Source organism: Protopterus annectens, chromosome 13.part0 (assembly GCF_019279795.1).
Source record: "Protopterus annectens isolate FY-2018-M chromosome 13.part0, PAN1.0, whole genome shotgun sequence".
NCBI classification, from domain to species: Eukaryota; Metazoa; Chordata; order Ceratodontiformes; family Protopteridae; genus Protopterus; species Protopterus annectens.
The window spans coordinates 616,637,835-616,657,715 of record NC_056747.1 but is presented as its reverse complement, the minus strand read 5'-3'; the positions used below and the strand labels follow the sequence as shown (position 1 = coordinate 616,657,715).

The 19,881-nt window shown below is 44.6% G+C and overlaps 1 protein-coding gene across 3 annotated transcripts in view; it reads right to left on the bottom strand.

Moving 5' to 3' along the window:
* TEX14 (testis expressed 14, intercellular bridge forming factor) overlaps positions 1-19,881 on the bottom strand; it is a 3,435,352-nt gene that overhangs the window by 2,124,480 nt on the left and 1,290,991 nt on the right. For all 3 annotated transcript variants that reach the window (XM_044054283.1, XM_044054282.1, XM_044054281.1), the window contains one exon: positions 6,276-6,466. In XM_044054283.1, the coding sequence (XP_043910218.1) occupies positions 6,276-6,466 (191 nt within the window). The remainder of the gene's footprint in view (positions 1-6,275; positions 6,467-19,881) is intronic.

Below are 19,881 nucleotides of genomic sequence, written 5' to 3'. Positions count from 1 at the left end.
ATCTGTGTGTGTGTGTGTGTGTGTGTGTGTGTGTGTGTGTGTGTGTGTGTGTGTGTGTGTGTGTGTGTGTGTGTATTATTGACACTAAGTCCTGACAGTTTCTACCAATGTGGGTAGCATGGGAACCAGAAGTCAGATGACCAGATATATGTGATGCCATTGTGTAATCTAGGACAACAAATGATGTTTAATACTAAATGAGACTGAAGTCTCAGCACTCTGTTTTTGGAACCTGACACAAAAAGATCATTTACCTACTTCATCTTGCCTTGCTCTAGTAAGTGAACCAGGGAATACTAATTCTTTAGATCAGTCAGAAAAATATAGTGAGATTAATTAAGTACTGTTTTTCTGTATCTGTGTGAATCTATTCATCTGTGTTATTTTAATATTTCCAGTGACTGAAACTCTAGTGTTTACTACAAATAGATATTTAATATTTTCATGTTCTTTTATTATTTATTACTAAATATATTTAAACGTTTCATTGTGGCTAGTCCTTTAGAGAATATTTTAACCTTTGAGAGTACTCATTATCTATTTGGTGACTCTGTGGCCACTCCTGAAAGCCATTCTGCATTGGCCAAAATTATATACTATACTATACCATATACTATAATTTGTATTAATTTTAATTTCACTCCGTATAATTGGGTATGCTTGTAAGCGCCTTAGAATTGCTGGCTTTTAAGGGTACGGTGGCAGTGTAACTACCTTATAGTTGGGCAGAAGAGGGGCACAACTAGTAAAGCTGTGCCAGTCCTTCCCAGGTGTGTGTGTGTGTGTGTGTGTGTGTGTGTGTGTGTGTGTGTGTGTGTGTGTGTGTGTGCGTGTGTGCGTGTGTGTATGTGTGTACGTGCACGTGCTTGCTTGTGTGTGCGTGTGTGTACGCGTGCGCGCTTGCGTGTGTGTGTGTGTGTGTGTGTGTGTGTGCGTGCATGTGTGTGAAATTCAAATCTCCAAGAGGGCCTGTGCCAGCTGCTTGGAGAAGGGACATGAAGCACTGGTTTCACAGAGAGAGAGAGGGAGAGAGAGAGAGAGAGTGGGGGAGGACTTGGCTTAGACACTCAGCTGAGGACTCATCTCTATAGCTGTGCCAGTGGGGTGTCTTATTGGGGATCTGGAGAGAGAGGGAAAAACAGCTCCTTGACTGAGTGTGTTCCCTGTGTACTGTTAAGGGAAACTGTGCTTGATACATAAAGCTGCATCTGGAAATACTGGGTGCATCCATTTTTGTTCCAAGTGAACATCCCTCTCCAGTGCCAGTGGTGAGGATTCAGGCTCCTTGATTACTGGCCGAGAGTGGGGATGTCACAGCTAGGATCCGTCAAGTCACACAGGCACTCAGGTCATTGAACCACAAGTACCAGTATGGCTCTGTCATAGTCCATGTGGGTGTTAATGACCTGAGGCTTACCTCGTTTGACTATATGAAGCAAGGCATGATCCCACTTGCTGATTATGCCTCTCAGGCAAGTATGAGCCTAGCACTGAGCAGCATACTACATTGTCCAAGAATGATGCCATGTTACCAACAGAAAATGATTGATTTTAACAACTGGCTTAGCTTCCAGTGTCAATCTAGAGGGTACAATATTTGACAGCCTGGGAGGACATGGTTAACAGACCATTCTGCTTTGCCAGGGATGGTCTGCACTTATTCCTTCTAGGCTTTCGGATACTGGGAAATATCTTTTCTACCCCCATAGTGCCTTTTTAGGCAATGCCAAACTGATAAACCTACCAACTTAACTGAACCTCTGAAGGAATATCTCAAGGTGGTACTGCTCAATGCTAAAAGTCTTAACAAGAAACTCCACTCCCTGCAAGCCTTCCTCTCCCTGGAGAGTGTAGACATCTGTGTAGTAATGAAGACATGGTTTAAAGTACTCCAGCAATGCAAGGTTATAATGCCTTACACACCTTTAGATCAGCTTCACAGGAGGGAACTAAGGTGGAGGAGTCTCAGTCTATGTTAAGACCAATCTCACATCAAGACTAGTTAACGTGTACGACCCGTAGAACTCATACATGTACAACTCACCATAAACAGGATGTCGCACCATATCCTTGCAACATATAGGTCAACCTAAACAAGTGGATAGAGAATACAAAATTTACACCAAGCCTGGCATCCATGTCATCTATGGACAGAGTAGCTTATAATGCCTGGCCCTCAATGTCCTATTTGGATACAGGACATCATTATTCTTTTGGGAAAGCTTGGCTAGGCTTATAAGGGCCCCCTGGGTCATTAACCTAGTACCAGTCTTTCAATCTATGACACAATACCAAACTTGGGTATTGTTGACAAACGTAAGCAGTTAGATACAAACCCTTATGTCACCCAGTGGATAGCCAGCTGGCTCACAGACAGGACCCAGCAAGCTAGAATTTGGGAGTCCACCACTACAAAGAGTCCAGTCACAACTGGAGTGCCTTATAGATCGGTCCTGGCACTCCATTTTAGCATTTACTTCTCTGAAGTCAATGCTAATGTCAATGGTCTTTGGCTGACTAAATTTGCAGATGACTGCAAATTACAAGCTGTCATTCAATCACCAACTGACACAAATGTTCTCCAGGAAGGGCTGACACACAAAAACAAAAGGAATCAGACCCATGGACTAAAGCTAAATGCCAATAAATACATAACAGTATCCTTCAGGAAGTCATCCACCCATGGTAACTATCTTACTGACAACACATCTCTAAGAACTGACCCAGTAGTTGGACACTTGGGGACACACACAGGCAGTAATCAAGCCTTTGACGATCACATGTCTACAGTAGTCAGGAAATCATTCTGTGTTGTTCAACTTATAAACAAAGGTATGGCATCTAGGTCGAAGGAAGTCATTGTTCCACTGCATTCGGCATTCATCAGACCTGTCATTCAGCACAATGTCCCTTTTTGGTATGTACCTAACCAGGCATATCCAACAACTGAAACATCTACAGAGATTCATCACTAAAAGAATAAAGGAAGTAAGTAACATGTCCTGTGCAGACCGACTCATGGCCCCATTCCCATATTCCTTCTTCTACAGGCTGTTGAAGGAAGATCTATGCCTAGCATACAAGGCACTATCAGACCCGACTCTGATGGACCTCCTGCATATCAGCAAAACAAACTACAGAAGAATTATCCATTATAAAGATGTAAACCTTGTCTGTGATTCAAATAAGACATGTTGGAGAGACAGGTATGTATCCTAGAGACTACCCCTTCTCTGGAACAGGCTCCCCATCTATGTGAAACAGAGTTCCTCCCTAACCCAATTCAAGTGTAACTTGGACAACTGGATGGAGAACAGGAAATTAATCCCTGGTCTGCCACACTATGTCTCTAATAGACACAGGGAGCTTGTAAATGGTTCATCTCCCAGGACCCTGCTTACACTTATCAAGGGTATTAAAACTTGTCAGAGATTTGGGATGCATGGCTGGGCTTAAAAAGGCCCTTGTGGTAGTTAGTCAAGTAAACACTTATGAACATAAAATTACAAAAGCAGGAAAAAACACATTTTATATTAAGAAATAAAGAAATGTTTACCGAAATGCATGGAAAAGCTACACTGACAATAAATAACACAGAGTCAACACCTGAACTGAAAGTCAGAATGAAACCTTAGAGAGTACCAGAGTCATATAAAGAATTACTAAAAGAAGTTTAGAAGATGTTCAGATAGCTAGTACCATACCAGATGAGTCACACAGTGAGTGCAGCACCTCAGTAGAGCTATCTCCTAAACCTAGTGGAAGTGTCAAACTCTGTACTGACTTTAGAAGACTGTATAGCATTTCAAGGTTTGATGGCTATCTCATGGCCAGAAGTGACGAGCCGACAGAGAACCCAGGAAATGTAGGATATTTAACAACATCCAGCTTGATAAATGGGTAGTGATAGATACCACTTCCCTCCTTTGCAAAATAAAAATCAACTTTTGTAACACATGAAGGTTTTTTTTAATAATCAGTGTTACTATCTGGTCTACACAGAGCTACAGCCACATTTCAAAGACAAATAGATAAAGTACTAAAGCCCCAGCATGGTATGGAGCTGCTGCATACCTAGATGACATGGTCTTCCATTCAGACTGGGAGTCTATAAAAGTACTGTCTGTGCTAGACTGTGTATGACACGCAGGTGTAACTGATAATGCTAAAAAAGGAAACTGTGCATGGCTGAAGTCAAAGATTTGAACCTTAGAGGAAGAGGGGTGCTGAAACCTGAACTAGAGAAAATATTGAGTATAAAAATGGTGTATAACCTCTTCTTAAAGAAATGGATTAATTGGGTACAAAACAAAATTTGTGACGTTTGCAATTACTGCCTCCTCTTTTACAGATTTTTTGCAAAAGGAAAAGCTTCAAGCAACAAACAATGGTCTCTTAAGGCAAAAAGAGCATTTAACAAACTGAAAAGATTATCAGATTCTGAATCAGTGTTCATGAATCCTGATTTTTTTGTCTGTATAAGTATGTGTCAGAAGCAGATTTTACAGCTGTATTATCCCAGGATATTCAAGGACAACAGCACTTTGTGTAGTACACTAGTCACACATCCATCCATCCATCCTCAACCCCTTTATCCCATCTTTGGGCATGGGGTTTGGGTGTCACTTCAACAGTGACAATCATCTACAGCCAAGGTTTACAGCATCGGGTGGCTAGCCCTGCTGCAGTGGTTCATCCGTACCACTCACTCGCATACACACTTGCACCTACAGCCAATTTAGAGGGTACAATCCACCTACTGCATGTCTTTGGAATGTGGGAGGAAAACGGAGCATCCAGAGGAAGCCCACGCTACCACAGGGAGGACATGCAGACTCCTCACTGAAGGCACCACAGCTGAGAATCAAACCAGAGAACCTTTAGTTGTGAGGCGACAACACTAACTGCTGCACCAACACAGCCACCCCATTAGTCAGAGTTAAATAATACTAAGAAAAAATACTCAGAACTGGAAGGGAATGCTAAGCTGTGAAGTGTTTTTTTTTTTTTTTTAATTTAAAGTACTGCTTGTTAAGGTATGTGTATGCCGCGGTGGTACGGCGGTAGCGTTGTTACCTCACAGCAAGAGGTTCTCCCATTCGATTCTCGGCTGGGCTTGGGAGTGCCTTCTGTGTGGAGTCTGAATGTCCTCCCCGCGGTTGGGTAGCATTCGAAAGACATGCGTGCATAAATGGGCGTGCCTTCGTTGAAGGTTGGGCGCCGAGCTGGCACCTTGGCGTTACGTAAAAATCTACTGCCAATCATTAGCGGACCGGAGTTCCGCTGTGGCGACCCCTTACTGGGAAAAGACAAAAGACAAACAACAACAACTTGTTAAGGTATGCACTTTAATCTAGTGACAGATTATGCCCCACTCCAAGGGTCGAGTAAACAACAGGATGGCAAAACAAAAATATGTCAGTGGACACTATCTCTAGAACCTTTACAGTATACTGTCATTCATAGACCCAGGGTACCTAACAAAAATGCTGGCGGGCTGTCTAGCAATTACACCTCATTTGTACTAGTCTAAAGCCGATATGTTTTTTTGTCCTGTAAAGGGCAGCTACAATATCCTGTAGGCAAAAATGTGGGGTGGGGTTATAAATGTGTCTTGTGCTATGAAAGTCTCAGAAAACAGTCAGGCAATTATTTGCATTAGATATAATAATGACTGCCAATTAGTTCTGTCAAAAATGTTATAACCTGGAGGAGGAAAGCCAGGAAGTTGGTTCCTCAGTCAAGAGGATCATCTCTGGGTAGAACAGGGGCTTTGCCTACAGATTTACACTTGCTGGAGTTAAATGGCCCAGTTCAGATCTGTTATGGATGTGGCCTGAAGGAAGACCAAGCAAAAACATTCTGGGGAGCTGGAAGGAATGCCTAGTCAGTCCCTCTAGCTGAGACCTTTGCTTTCTATGCTATGCAGCCTGTGGCTGAAAGGGCTATGTGAGACTGAGCCTGTGTAGTAGAGTTGCCTCTGAGGACTTAAAACTGATATATATAAGGTACTCTGTAAATATTATAAACAATTTCAAAAACTCTTCTGCAAAGCCAACGTGGCAAACTTTTTGTTTCATTCTTCAAATCATTTTTATGTTCTTTTTTTTTTTCAAATTTATACCTCGAGTATTTTAAAGACATACCCCAAACAATTTCCAAGTGCACTCAGGCCTTCAATAATTCCTTTAATACGTTACATGCTGATAACAAAACTCATTAATTTACACACCATCCACAGAAAATGCACATCATATTTTCTTACAAAATATTACCTTTATATCATTACGAATGATATAGCGAATATCCTGAAGATTTATACAGCGGTCTTGATGTTTAACTTGTACTCCCATTCTTACAATGTCATAATATGGCTTGGGAACTCTTGCATCTACTTCTAATCCACGTCCAGAGGATAAGATATTTTTAATGACTGAGCCATCCACACCAAACCAAGGAACAGTTTCTAGAACGTCAAAAAAAATACAGTGTGCAAACTAGAGACTTCAGCAACATACAACTGTAAAAGCATGATCTATATTTTTAAAACGAATAGGTAGCACCACCAATGTTAATAATAAGCATAAAAATTTAAACATACACTTTGTCCACTGAAAGAACTAAGGTTCATTTTCCAGCATTCATTTACATTAAATATTATAATGTACTTGGCATTAGCAAATGTTATTATGAGTATCAAATCCAGAAATGTAGTCTGGACTGGCACAGGAAATAACTTCTAGCATATACAAATGTTTCCTGAATGCATTTTTTCTTTTATAATTTTATAAATTACCTCATTTGGTTGGAATAAATTCTAATGTGCAAAACCACAAGAAGTTTGCTAGTATATCTGTGAGAAACTCAACTGAGCACATAACTAAATATAGACTGATATATCTGTATGACGGAACATCTGTTTGTTCGATAAAATTTAGCGTGAGAGACTGCACAATTGTCAGGATTGGTAAATATGCCTCTTCCCCAACACTGCAATCTTAGTGTCACATATTGTAGATGCTGCAAGGCTTTGTGAGCTTACAACAATTTGGCCTAGTGCCTTCATGCTTTAATACAAATAATAGATCGCTATGCCCATCAATAAAAATGTTATGGCATAAAAAGGAAGTCTTCAGAACTGATATTCATTTTTTTGCAATTTCTAGACTAATTTAGCAATAAAAAATACATTTAATTTATTATCATCCATTGCTATGCAATTATATATTAAACTTTTAACACACAGATAAAGCTGACTTTTCTTCTTACAGATTACACATACAATTTTTATTATCGGGCTATGGATATGCCTAAATAAATTCTAGAATCTATTAAAATGACAGCTAATCATAAATCTAGAACTGCTCATTATTTTTGTTTTACTTTAACACACAAAGTACTGGTTCAGTCAAAGTTCTTACTGTGACCACAGATATGCAATTCAATACAATATACGCTACAAAATATTTTTTCTTCTTAAACTTGCTAGCAGGTAGTCTCCTACACAGATGTGAAGTATTCAGTACAGGAAAACAGTACACAGATGCACGAACATTCATTTTTGTTACACATGCAACAGAGTAACTAAGTTGTTATTCTATGTGCATATAGTTGCTGGAAAAGACGAGTATGTTATAACATGAAACAGAGAAATTTTTGCACACAATTAGTTTATTGTTACAGTAAAAACATATAAGACAATAGCTAGGATTCATAGATAAGCAATGCATGCTACCACAGTGCTAAATATCAGGAAGCTTGTACTGCATTGCAGCTCACAACTAATCACATATCTAATGGGGCGTGTAAAAGCACCAGCATATTAAAGAAAGGACTACATAGTAAAAATAGAAGTTATGTTCTTACCATAACGTTCCATGTTAGTTGTCTTCTTCTCGCCTTCTTCTTGCTGGATGGGTTCGGAGCCGACCTCGGCTCCGACTCGGCCACTCTAAAAGCTCGAGAGTTGGTTCCACCGGCTCGAGGCTCCCCTTATATCCCACAATGCTAGGTGTGAGTTACCTCAGATCTCGTTTGTAAGCTAGACCCAGCTTATACTAGTAACAGAATAACTATAAACAAAGTCCACCTCTATAAACCAGGGAGAAGAGAAGGGTGACCTACATCCTGATCCAGGACAATATGCACAGTAGCATATACCTAAAGTAAGAGGTGGTAGAAAGAGAGGTCACAATCAACACTCCTCTAGGTCTGTCCAGGCCAGGGGAAGGAGGGTGGGGCCTTAAGAAGAAGGCGAGAAGAAGACAACTAACATGGAGCGTTATGGTAAGAACATAACTTCTATATGTTAAGTTGTCTATCTCGCCTTCATTCTTGCTGGATGGGACCGTCCCTAGCACCTTGTCCCGGGTGGCCTAACGGAACAGACTCTTGAGAACAGTGGAACCAAAGTTAGCTCTATGCCTAGAAGCTAAATCCAACTTATAATGAGAAATGAAAGTGTGAGGAGTAGCCCAAGTAGCCGCTGCACAAATGGTGTCAATAGGCAGTCTGTCTTGGAAGGCTATAGAAGTAGCCAAAGCTCTGGTGGAATGGGCTTTAGGTTTGTTAGGCAGCTTTTGGTGTCTAATTTCATAAACAAGGGAAATCATAGATGTTAGCCATCTAGATAATGATACCTTTGAAACTGAAAGTCCCTTTCTGCCTTCTGCATAGGAGACAAACAGCTGGTCAGATTTTCTGAATTGTTTGGTTCTATCCAAATAGTACCTTAACTGACGATGAACATCTAGCCAATGCAATTTTTGTTCAGACCTATTGGAATATTCTGGAAAAAACACAGGAGGTCAATGCTTTGATTTAGGTTAGGCGAGGCTATCTTAGGCAAAAAGGACGGGTTGGTTCGTAAAGATACCCTGTCCTTATGGAACAACAGATAAGGAGGTCGACAGCTGAGTGCATGAAGTTCTGAAACTCTTCTAGCTGAAGTAATAGCTACCAGAAAGAGAGTCTTCCATGATAGCAATTTCAAAGAACAGGAGGCTGCAGGTTCGAAAGGGGGAAGAATCAAAGAACTAAGAACTAAATTTAGGTCCCAAGGAGGAGGAGGATTTCTTATAGGAGGTCTGAGTAGAAAAACTCCTTTCAAAAAGGCTTTGCAAAGCTTGTGGGACATTATGGCAGACTCTGAAATACCCACATGAAAGTTAGAAATAGCTGCCAGTTGAACTTTAAGAGTAGAAGGAGATGAACCTGCATGGAAGAGTTCAGCTAGAAAATCAAGGACCATTTGGATGGAAGCAGTGAAAGGATCTATGTCCCTTCCTTGAGCCCAATAGGAAACGTTTCCACTTACTCAAATAAATCTTTCTAGTGGAAGATTTATGGGAAGCTATCAAAATATCTCGAACAGAGTGAGATATTTGAGGAAGCCTGGCTAAGGTTGGAATTGGAGGAACCAAGCAGTGAGGTTCAGAGAGGGAAGGGCGATGAAACTGACCCGACTGATGGATCAAAAGATCTGGAACTAGGTCCAGATGCCAAGGTCGCTCAACAGAAAATGATACAGAAAGGGGAACCAAACCTGTCGAGGCCAGTAAGGAGCAATGAGGATCAACGAGGCCTTCTGAGCGATAGCTTTCTGTATCACTTGAGAGATTAGTGGGAAGGGAGGAAATGCATACAGAAGTCCCGGGGCCAAACTTGGACTAGAGCGTCTCTGCTGGGCTGGCCTGGTAAAGGGAATAGGGTGAAATAATCTCTGCACTTGCTGTTTTGGGGAGTAGCAAAAGGTCGCAGCAAGGCTGACCCCACTTGAGAAAAATTTCTCTCACAACAGAGTCTTTCAGAGACCACTCGTGAGGCATGAGGATAGCTCTGCTCAACTTGTCCGCGATTTGATTGGACTTCCCGGGGATGTGCGTTGCTATCAGAAACCGCTGAGAAGAAATCGCCCATTGCCACAGTCTGAGTGCTTCTCGACACAGGGGGTAGGACCTGGTTCCGCCTTGTTTGTTGATATACCACACTACAGACATATTGTCCGTCTGGATTGCTATCGTTCCCAAGGGAAGAGAGTCTTGAAGGGCTTGCAACGCTAAAAGCACTGCTCTCATCTCTAGAACATTTATGTGCAAGTGGCATTCTTCTGGTTGCCATGTGCCCTGGACAGTTCTGCCCTGATAATGCCCCTTCCACCCGATCAGGGAGGCGTCCGTTGTCAGTGTAGCAACCGGAGGGGGAGGAACAAAGGGTCTTCCCAATAAGAGCTGAGGGGAAGACATCCACCACAGAAGATGATTCCTGCATGTTTGCGTGATCATAATGGCGTGGGACATCGGAAGTTGCTGGTATGACCATTGTGTGAAGAGCATCCATTGAAGGATTCTCATGTGGAATCTGGCTAATGGAAGCAAAGGTATGGCAGCCGCCATAATCCCCAATACTTTCAGAACTAACCTGGCTTTGACTCTGTTGCTGCTGAAGATGAGCGAGACCAGTTTTTGTATGTCTGTTATTCTCTGATCTGTTAGCCTCGCAGACATGATGACTGTGTCTAGAATTGCGCCTATGAAGGTAATAACACGACAAGGCGACAAAACAGACTTTTCGCAATTTATTGAAATGCCTAAGTTTTGACAAGTGCGAAAGGTGTAGTCCCTGGCTGTGAGAAGAAGATGCTCGGTGGGAGCTGTAAGGAGCCAGTCATCCAAATATGGAAACACCTGGAATCCTTGACGTCTCAGGTGAGAAGCTACCACTGCCATACATTTGGTAAACACCGGGGGCAGTGGTGAGTCCAAAGGGCAGGGCTCTGAATTGAAAATGACTGGTTCCCAGCCTGAAGCGGAGAAATCTTCTGGAGCGTCTGTTCATTTTTATATGATAGTACGCATCCTGAAGGTCTATAGAGCACATCCAGTTTTTTCTTCCCAATAGGGGAAGTATGGACTGTAGCGTGACCATCGAAATCGTGTTTTCTTGACTGACTTGTTCAAGATACTGAGATCCAAAATTGGTCTCCAGTCCCCTGTTTTTGGAACTAAAAGAACCTGGAGTAGATTCGGATCCTTGCTGGTCTGCTGGAACTGGTTGAATTGCTCTTTTGCAAGCAGTTTTGAAACTTCCAAAGCTGCAAGATCCCTTTGAGCGGTGGAACATCTGGAAGGGATTTTTGATCGGTTTGGAATGCAAAGAAAGGGAATGGAATAGCCTTCGGAAATGATGGACTGTACCCACTTGTCTCGTGTTAGGGATAGCCAGGCTTCTGGGTACAGTGACAATCTTCCCCCGACTGCCTCCGAAGGTGGACAGTCGGGCAACACCTCAGGGATGCTGAAAGGGCTTATCGGAGAAAGTTTCTCGATTGCCCTGGTTCTCGGACCCCCTGCCTCTAGGGCGACGTCTACCATTGTTGTTCCCCCCTCTGCCTCTGGCGGGGAACCGACTCTGTGCGTCAGGCGAAATCCCTTGAGATTGTTTGCGGAACCACATTTTTCCACTTTTCTGGCCCTTGGGGTAAGGCCTAGAAGGAGTAGAAAAACGGACCCCGACGGCAGAAAGAGTCTTGCCATCAGTCTCGCACCTAGTCAAGGTTTCTTTCACTTGAGGACCAAAAAGAGATGATCCATCAAACGGGGAATTAGTGAACGACGTTTTAAAGGGGTCCGCAAAGTTGCATAACCGCATCCAGGCATGCCTACGTAAGGCCACTCCTGTTCCTGCGGCCCTGCTCGCTCCATCAGCCGCATATGAAAGGAGGCGCATGGAGGAGTTAGCTATGGAGTTCAGGGTAGCCAGCTGAGTGTTCATCTTGTCTTGAAAACCCGCAGCTGTAGGATCCTTCAACATATCACTCGCTTCTTTGATCAAGTCCCTTTGAAGACAAGTAAAATGGCATAGGTAGTTCAGCGAACGCATTGCAAAGGTCGCTGACGAGAACATCCGCTTCCGTACCTGTCCATGGACCTAGATTCCTTGTTAGGTGGATGGACAGGCACTGAAGGATCAGCTAGTTCCTTCTTAGTGGCAGCAGCAACCACCATAGCATCCACAGAAACTCCTTTTGTCAGAAACTGTTTATCTGCTGGTGCTGTAATGAATTTTGAGGGTCTCCTGGGAGTGGGGTCCACTGAATCAGGAGCCGTCCATGCCTTTTTTGCTACCACCTGCATGAGGGGTCAAAGGGGGGAGACACCCAGGAGGTGGAAGGACGAGAGCCAAACGCCTCAAGGTACACAGATTCATCCTCCGAAGGGTTGAGGGCTGGCCAATTTCCCCTCTGCTTAAGGATTTCTAGAATGTCTGCAAATGAGACATCTTCAGAAGGGGAACGGGGGGAACCCTCGGAATCCTCTAAATCTGTCTCAGAGGTGACGGACTCAGGTGAGTCTATGTGTTTCCTCTTACACTTTCTCTTCCGAGGGGGCTCTTCTGCCAAATCAGGAGAGGCCTCGGAAGAGGATGAGATCCCCACAGGGGATTCCTGAGAGCTGGCTCTCTGCGGTCCGGGATGAGGGAGTGAGTCGACTTGACCTGAGGCACCGAAGAGGGAGGGGGACGGAGCCGACTGTGGAGTAGAACCAGGTTCTAACACACTCCGCATGACCTCGAACGCACCCCTGTCAGGCAGAGCCAGAGGTCCCCACTCCGAAAAGCTAAAAACCTCCCTCGGCACCGACAGTGATGGCTCCGAGGCTGATGTCGGAGCCGAACTCACCAGCGCCGAAGCCCCGAGAGGGAGAGCGGGGTCGGACAAGGGTCCGATGCCACTCACCCCCTCGGAGCCGACGATGGAAGTCCGGCGCCGAGATTCTTCTAAGGAAGAAATCGGAGCCTACGATGGAGCCGAAGACATTTGTATCGGCTCCGACGCTACCACAGTCTCGGTTCAGCGCCCGGCTCCGAGCTCAACGGAGTCGGAGGAGGAACATAATGAGGGATAGGGTCAGGCATCGACTGATGAGTCGGGCTCTGAAGCATTTGGGCCAGTGCCTCGGACTTAAGAAGTCGACTCACTACCCTCTGAAGGTCATGGTCCGACAGCCTCGATGACCTAGAGGAGTGAGATCTATGGCTCCGTTCAGACAGCAGAGGAGATGCTGGAGCCGAATGAACGGAGCCAAGGGACGGTGACCTGGACCTCTTTCTAGATGTCGGTTCGAAGGTCTGGTCGGAACCGACACAGGAATTCGAATACCTCGGCTCCAGCCGGAGCCGAGGAAACCACAGAAACTGTAGACTGAGACTCATCGGCTCCAGCCGGAGCTGATGTAGACGGAGGTTTCGTAGCCTTAGGTCTCGGCTCAGTAGCTGGAGCCGAGGACCTAGAAGCCTTGGAGGGCTTTCCCGAAGAGACAGTAAGGGAACCCTCAGGCTTGAGTAAACCTCTCAAAATCAGTTTGTTTTTTCTTTCCTGCAGGACCCTGGGGCTGAAGCCGTGGCATACAGCACAGGAGTCCTGCAGATGCAAAGGTCCCAGGCAGTAGACACAAGAAGTGTGACTGCCTGTCAGAGACATTTTCTGACAGCACGAGTCACACTTCTTGAAGCCTGAGACCTTTGAGTCTTTAGACATTTTAGAAAAAGTGTAATCACACACACCCAGTCAAACACACTGATTACACCCTATCCTATTTTAAACTCAAAAAATAAAACAAACTACCAAAGTTTTAAATTCTGAGAAAAAAACACACACACACCACTAGGGGATGGAAGAAAAAGGCCCAAAGGCCCGAGGGAAGAACTTATAAGTTCTTGTGGAAAAAATGGGATTTTAGAAAGAAAGGGGGGAAAATCCACTAAACTAAGGGAAACAACTGTTAAAATTAAAACTAAAGGGGTTTAAGTATACTAAATTTTACTCCAAAGTTACTCACCAAGAAGCCGGTAGAAACCAAACACCTCGATCGCTGTAGCGGCAAACGAGATCTGAGGTAACTCACGCCTAGCATTGTGGGATATAAGGGGAGCCTCGAGCCGGTGGAACCAACTCTCGAGCTTTTAGAGTGGCCGAGTCGGAGCCGAGGTCGGCTCCGAACCCATCCAGCAAGAATGAAGGCGAGATAGACAACTTAACATCAGGTGTTATTGGGAAGAACAGTGCTAGGCTGGTTCAGTGGACGAGTATAATTACAGAAGCGCATGTAACCAATGTGGTGTACTGGTTGCCAAGGCAGACTATGCAACACAGCTCATGTGTGCTGACACTCAGAATGAAGAACCGCATAGCTGCCACTCACAGATGTCCATACACCCTAATGAGGACCAGCACAACAAGGTGCAAACCAAGTCCAACATATAAATGGGGAGGAAAGGGCGAGAATAGCAAACACAGGAAAATGCACAAGGGTAACCATAAGGTACAATAAGCTGGGGGAGGAAGGGCAGCCCCGTTTTCAACATTTAAAGAAGGGCAGGTAGGAATGTAGCACGGATAGTTGCAGAATGGAGAGAGGACAAAGAAAGATAATCAAAGGCAAACAAAGAAAATGCAGCAAAGACAGACAGGGGAGTACACATGCAAAGAAAATGGAGATAACAGTAGATGACACAGAGTGATACAGGGTGAAAAGCTGGTGATGGAGAGGGATGAACAATGAACAACATATGGGGAATGCCAAAATAGGTAGGGGGAATATCTGAATGATAGGGCAGAGGCCATGGAGAGATGCCAGAGAAGCCCAGATGGCAACACCCAAACATGAGTTACCTCCATTGCTCACATCATGTGCAGGCTGCACCTCTTGTGGTCTTATGGGTAGGGGCTGCTAGCCATGGGACTTGATAAGTCATACCAGAATGCTTTCTGTGGTGCTGAGGTAGGCATCTAGTTGTCAGTACACTTCTGTACACACATATCTCCACAACTAATGCAGGCAAGCAATGAGTGACCCCTCCAGGCTATTGTCAGAAGAGAAGGCTATGCTTCCCCCAAGTAGTGGTCATGGAGGTCACTAGCAATCTCTCTGGATCACCTTCAGCAGGATGGCCTTTATCTTCAAGTTGTGAGGCAGACCTGGTGAACAACACAGACCCAGCATTAGAGGCATCAACCTGAACAGGCCAAATTGACTTGTCACACGACCACCTCTACCACAACTGATCACTCAGAAGGATGAGAAAAAAGAACACATTAGTACACACATATGGTACATATACAAGTGCAGTTACATAATGGACTGTCACACACAGCATACGCTCTTCACCTCAAGTAGAGTGGCTCCTGTCACATTCTGCTAAAGCAGGTCAGGGAGACACCACCACAGGTGACTGTATCAATGTTGGTACTGTTCAACAGAAAGAATAGTTGTGTAAAATCTTACCATAACCATAGATGTCCTTCTCCTCCATGTTGCAGTATTCATACTGTGGGAATTCCCGCCTCAGGCGACCCCACATCGGCTCCTATACAAAAGCTTAAGTCTGGCTGCTGTAGGTGCGTGGGACGTCACACGCAGGGCCATAAACCAGGGACCAAAAATGTGACATCTACATGCACAGACCTCAGAACTTGAAGCCCACATAAGGTGTACACAATAACAATTTGAGGCTAAGGAGTAAATGTCCCTGAAAGGCTGTACAGATTAGCCTGTAGAGTGTAGATACAGAGGTCAAAGACCAACCATCCAGTAAGAATAGAAAAAAGGGTGTATGGAGGGTGGGAAGGAATACTGCAACATGGAAGACAAGGACATCTATTGTTATGTTAAGATTTTACACAACCATTCTATGTCCTTCTGTTCCTATGTTGCAGTATTCATACTGTGGGAGAGTACCACAGCTAGAAGGAGTGATGGGAGGGGGCAGAGGTAGAGGATTCCAAGATTTCCTGCAGGATTGCCCTGGCAAATCCTGCTCTGGCCCTGGAGACCTGGTCTAGCTTGTAGTGTTTTGTGAAGGTGTGAACTGTAGACCAGGTAGCTGCTTCTATTATGGAGGCTGCATTCAGCCCTCTAAGAAAAGCCTTGGAGATAGCCATGCCTCTAGTGGAATGAGCCCAAACTCCTTGAGGCAATTGTTTGCCATGATATGAGTAGCAGAAGAGAATGAATTTCCTGATCCAACAGGAAATGGTTTGTTTGGAGACTGTCTTACCTAGAGCCCTGGGGTGGAAGGAGATGAAAAGTTGGTCAGAATTTCTGAAGGACTTAGGTTTGTCTAAGTAGAATCTCAGTTGTCTGTGCATATCTATGGAATGAAGTATCCTCTCTGCGGTATTAGTTGGAGATGGGAAGAAGATAGGTAAGTGAATGGACTGGTTTAAGGATAGTTCGTTCACCATTTTGGGCATGAAGGAAGGGTTTGTGCGCAAGGTTACCCTGTCACTGCGGAAGGTGGTGTAAGGAGGACAGCCCATGACAGCCTGTAGTTCAGACACTCTTCTAGCGGAGGCAACAGCCACCAGAAGAATGGTTTTCCATGTGCACATTTGTAGAGAAGCTGTGCTGCCTGGTTCAAAAGGAGGTAAGGTGAGTTTTTCCAGCACAAAATTGAGGTCCCAGGGAGGAAGGATGGGTTTTCCTGGTGGTCTGATATGCAAGATCCCTCTTAAGAAAAGTTTAACGTCCAGTCTGGAAAGCAGTGGTGGCTGTAATGGCAAGCATACTGAAATGATATAAAGGTTGACTTTCACTGAAGATTATGCTAGCTAAACACACACCGGTCGTGAGAGTCTTTGTACGGTATCTGACTCCCGTAATTACATTTGCTCAGTTTCTCAGACATCGGCTAAAAGGAAACCTACAACAACCAAGTTCAAGTATATGTAAGAGAGAAAAAAACCCCAACGGGGTACTTATCTTTTGAAAGATTTGGTCGTAGGAGCGAAACGGTCGAATCTAACGTTGTCTGCGGCTGAAATGTTCTGGGGTCTGTGCGTGAAGACATCACATTTATGGTCCCTGGTTTATGGCCCTGCGTGTGACATCCCACGCAAGTACAGCAGCCAGGCTTAAGCTTTTGTATAGGAGTCGACGTCGGGTCACCCGTGGCAGGAAATCCCACAGTATGAATACTACAACATAGGAATAGAAGGACATCAGCTGATTCCAGTGACATCTCTTACCATCCAGGCAAGCTGTTGTCAGGCATTACCCCTGCACAAGAGACCTTCATACTTCTCCAAAAAGGTCCTCAGCTGGAAGCAATAAAACATGATGCTCTTCCTGCAACACAATGCTGAAGTCCTGCAGTTCACATCATCTCTAGAAGCCATGTTCATTTACATAGGTTCAATCCAGGAGAAAAATGACAGTCCCACATGAACAGACATACATTCACACATTAGGTGACAAGACAGTGGGCTATGTACATGCTGGTTTACAAAGTCCATTGAACATGTGGTAGAAACAGACATATGTATGTTCTGTAAAACTGAATTGGAAACAGTCACACACCTTGTTGCTGGTTGCGACGCACTGATGTACTGAAAGGCATAATAATGTGGCGAGACTGTGCAAACATTATGGTATCAAAGTGGCTGAAAAACACTGGACACATGAGCCACAAAGAATCACAGAAAATGATGAAGTTTATATCTCATGGGATCACCCAATACCAACAGTTCAAAAGACAGATGCTAGAAAACCGGATATAGTGGTCCAAGAAAAGAAAACAAAAGTAGCATTGATCATTGAAATAGCCACACCTAGTGACTACAGTGTCTTGCTTACAGAGACACAAAGTCATAAAATACCTTGATCTGCAGGCAGAAACGAGAGCCATGTGAAAGAAAGATACCCACACAGTTCCAATAGTAGTAGGAGCAACTAGTCTTATAAAAAAGAATTTAAAAAACAAGTAATCTCCATGGTATCCCCGAAGTCTCAAAACAACCCACTAAAGTGTAGTGGGTCCAAAAACAAAAGTGTAAGAAACTTCTCTGTGTGGGAGATTTTCAGTCCATATATTTTTAGTTAATCACTGTATATTAATCAGATCAGACAACAGTAGTAGAAGTAGCGAACGTAAGTTCCGAATCCTATTTGGTCTGTGTGGACTTCTTGGATGAATCTTTTGTGGAGCAACGTTTGAATCCCTATAGTTGCTTGTTCCCTTAGATTGGGTGGAACATCTGGGAGTGTTTTGGTCTGTGGAACAGGTTTGGAAAAAAGGATACAGTATCCTCTGGTTATTATATTTAGGTTCATAGGTAGGTACTAGGCTATCAGCCCTAGGGCCCATACAAGCTTAGCCAAAAAATGTACCCTGGCTTTCGCCACCCAAGAAAATTATTTTCCTGTGCCCCTGTCGAGCAGAGCCACAGAAGTGATCCCTGGGGTGAATTTCCCATTCAATCATCAAGATTTTTCTTGAAGAGTGCTAATGAGGAGCTCTGTTGGTGAACACTCTGGGGGGCTGTAGTGAGACCAAAGGGCAGAGCTCTGAACTGGTAATGGCTGGTACCCATTTGTCGTTTGTGATATTTCGCCAGGCTTCTGGGTACATGGATAAACGTCCCCCGACTGCTTCCAGAGTAGAGCAATCGAGCCTCCTTTCAGGAGTGCTGATAAGGGCGTCCGCAAAAGGAATAGCTGTCACCCTGATTTTGCGGGCCACCTCTGCCTCTGGGGCGGCATCTACCATTATTACCACCCCCTCTGCCCCTGGGTAAGGTATCACCCTGCGCATCTTGGAAAAATCTCTGGGATCTTTTGAACCACATTTTTCCGCTCTTCTGACCTTTAAGATAAGGTCTTGAAGGTATAGAAAAACGTACTTCAACGGTGGAGAGAGGTTTTTCTTCCTGCTCGCACCGGGTTAGAGTGTCTTTTACTTTGGGTCCAAAGAGTGAGGAACCATCAAAAGGGGTGTCAGTAAAGGTAGACTTAAAGGGCTCTGCAAAATTGCACAAGCGCATCCAGGAGTGTCTCCTAAGGAAACTCCAGAACCCGCTCCTCTGCTCGCTCCATCTGCTGCGTATATCAGCCTCATGGAGGAGTTGACAACGGAATTTAAGGTGGATAGCTGGGAGGAGACCTTCTCATTCACCCCCGCAGCTAATGAACCTTGTAGAGTATCTCCTAGCTCTTTCAGGAGATCTCTTTGTAGCCTCGTGAAATGGGATAAGTAGTTCAGCGATCGCAGTTAGGAAGTCGCTGAAAAAAAGATACTCGTATCTGTCCATCGTTCAAGAGTCTTTATTCGGAGGATGAACAGATGAGAATGTCTCTGCAAGTTCCTTCTTAGTGGTTGCTGCCACCACCATAGCATCTATGGGAACTCCCTTTGTTAAAAATTCCTTGCCCAAAGGAGCTGACAAAAATTGGTTTGTCCATCGAGGGACCGGTTCCGTAGTGTCAGGTGACTCCCACACCTTTCGACTAACCAGGTCCATTAGTTCATCGAAAGACGGAGACACCCAGGAGGGTGAAAGTTGAGACCCAAAAGCCTTCAGGTACACTGACTCCTCATCAGAAGGGGTGGTGGTCTGCCAGCCGCCTCTTTGATTGAGGATCTCTAGAATATCTGCGAATGAGGTACCATAAGAGGACAATCGTGAGGACCCTTCCGACTCATCAAGGCCAGTGTCTGAAGTGATGGACTCATCTGGGGAGTCAACATGCTTCCTCTTGCAGGTACTCTTCCAAGGTGGCTCCTCAGAAGGATATTCTGGAGAGAGGTCTCGGATGAGAGGGGTTCAGCCAATGGGGGATCCTGAGGCTCTGGGTCTCTGCTGTCTTGAGGAATGGGTGGTGCTGAGACAGTAGCTGGTGCTTTGGGGGGACGAGTACTGGTACCCTTCTGTGGTGCTGAATGGGTAGACAACACGCTCCTCCATCAGCTCAAAGGCGGATCCAGCTGGCTCCGAAGACTCCCCTGGCTCTGAGGAGACAGAGGAAGGTAATGGAGCCAATGGGATCGGACCCAAGGCTGATGTGGGAGCTGAACTAACCCGAACTGATGCTGCGAGGGGTAGGC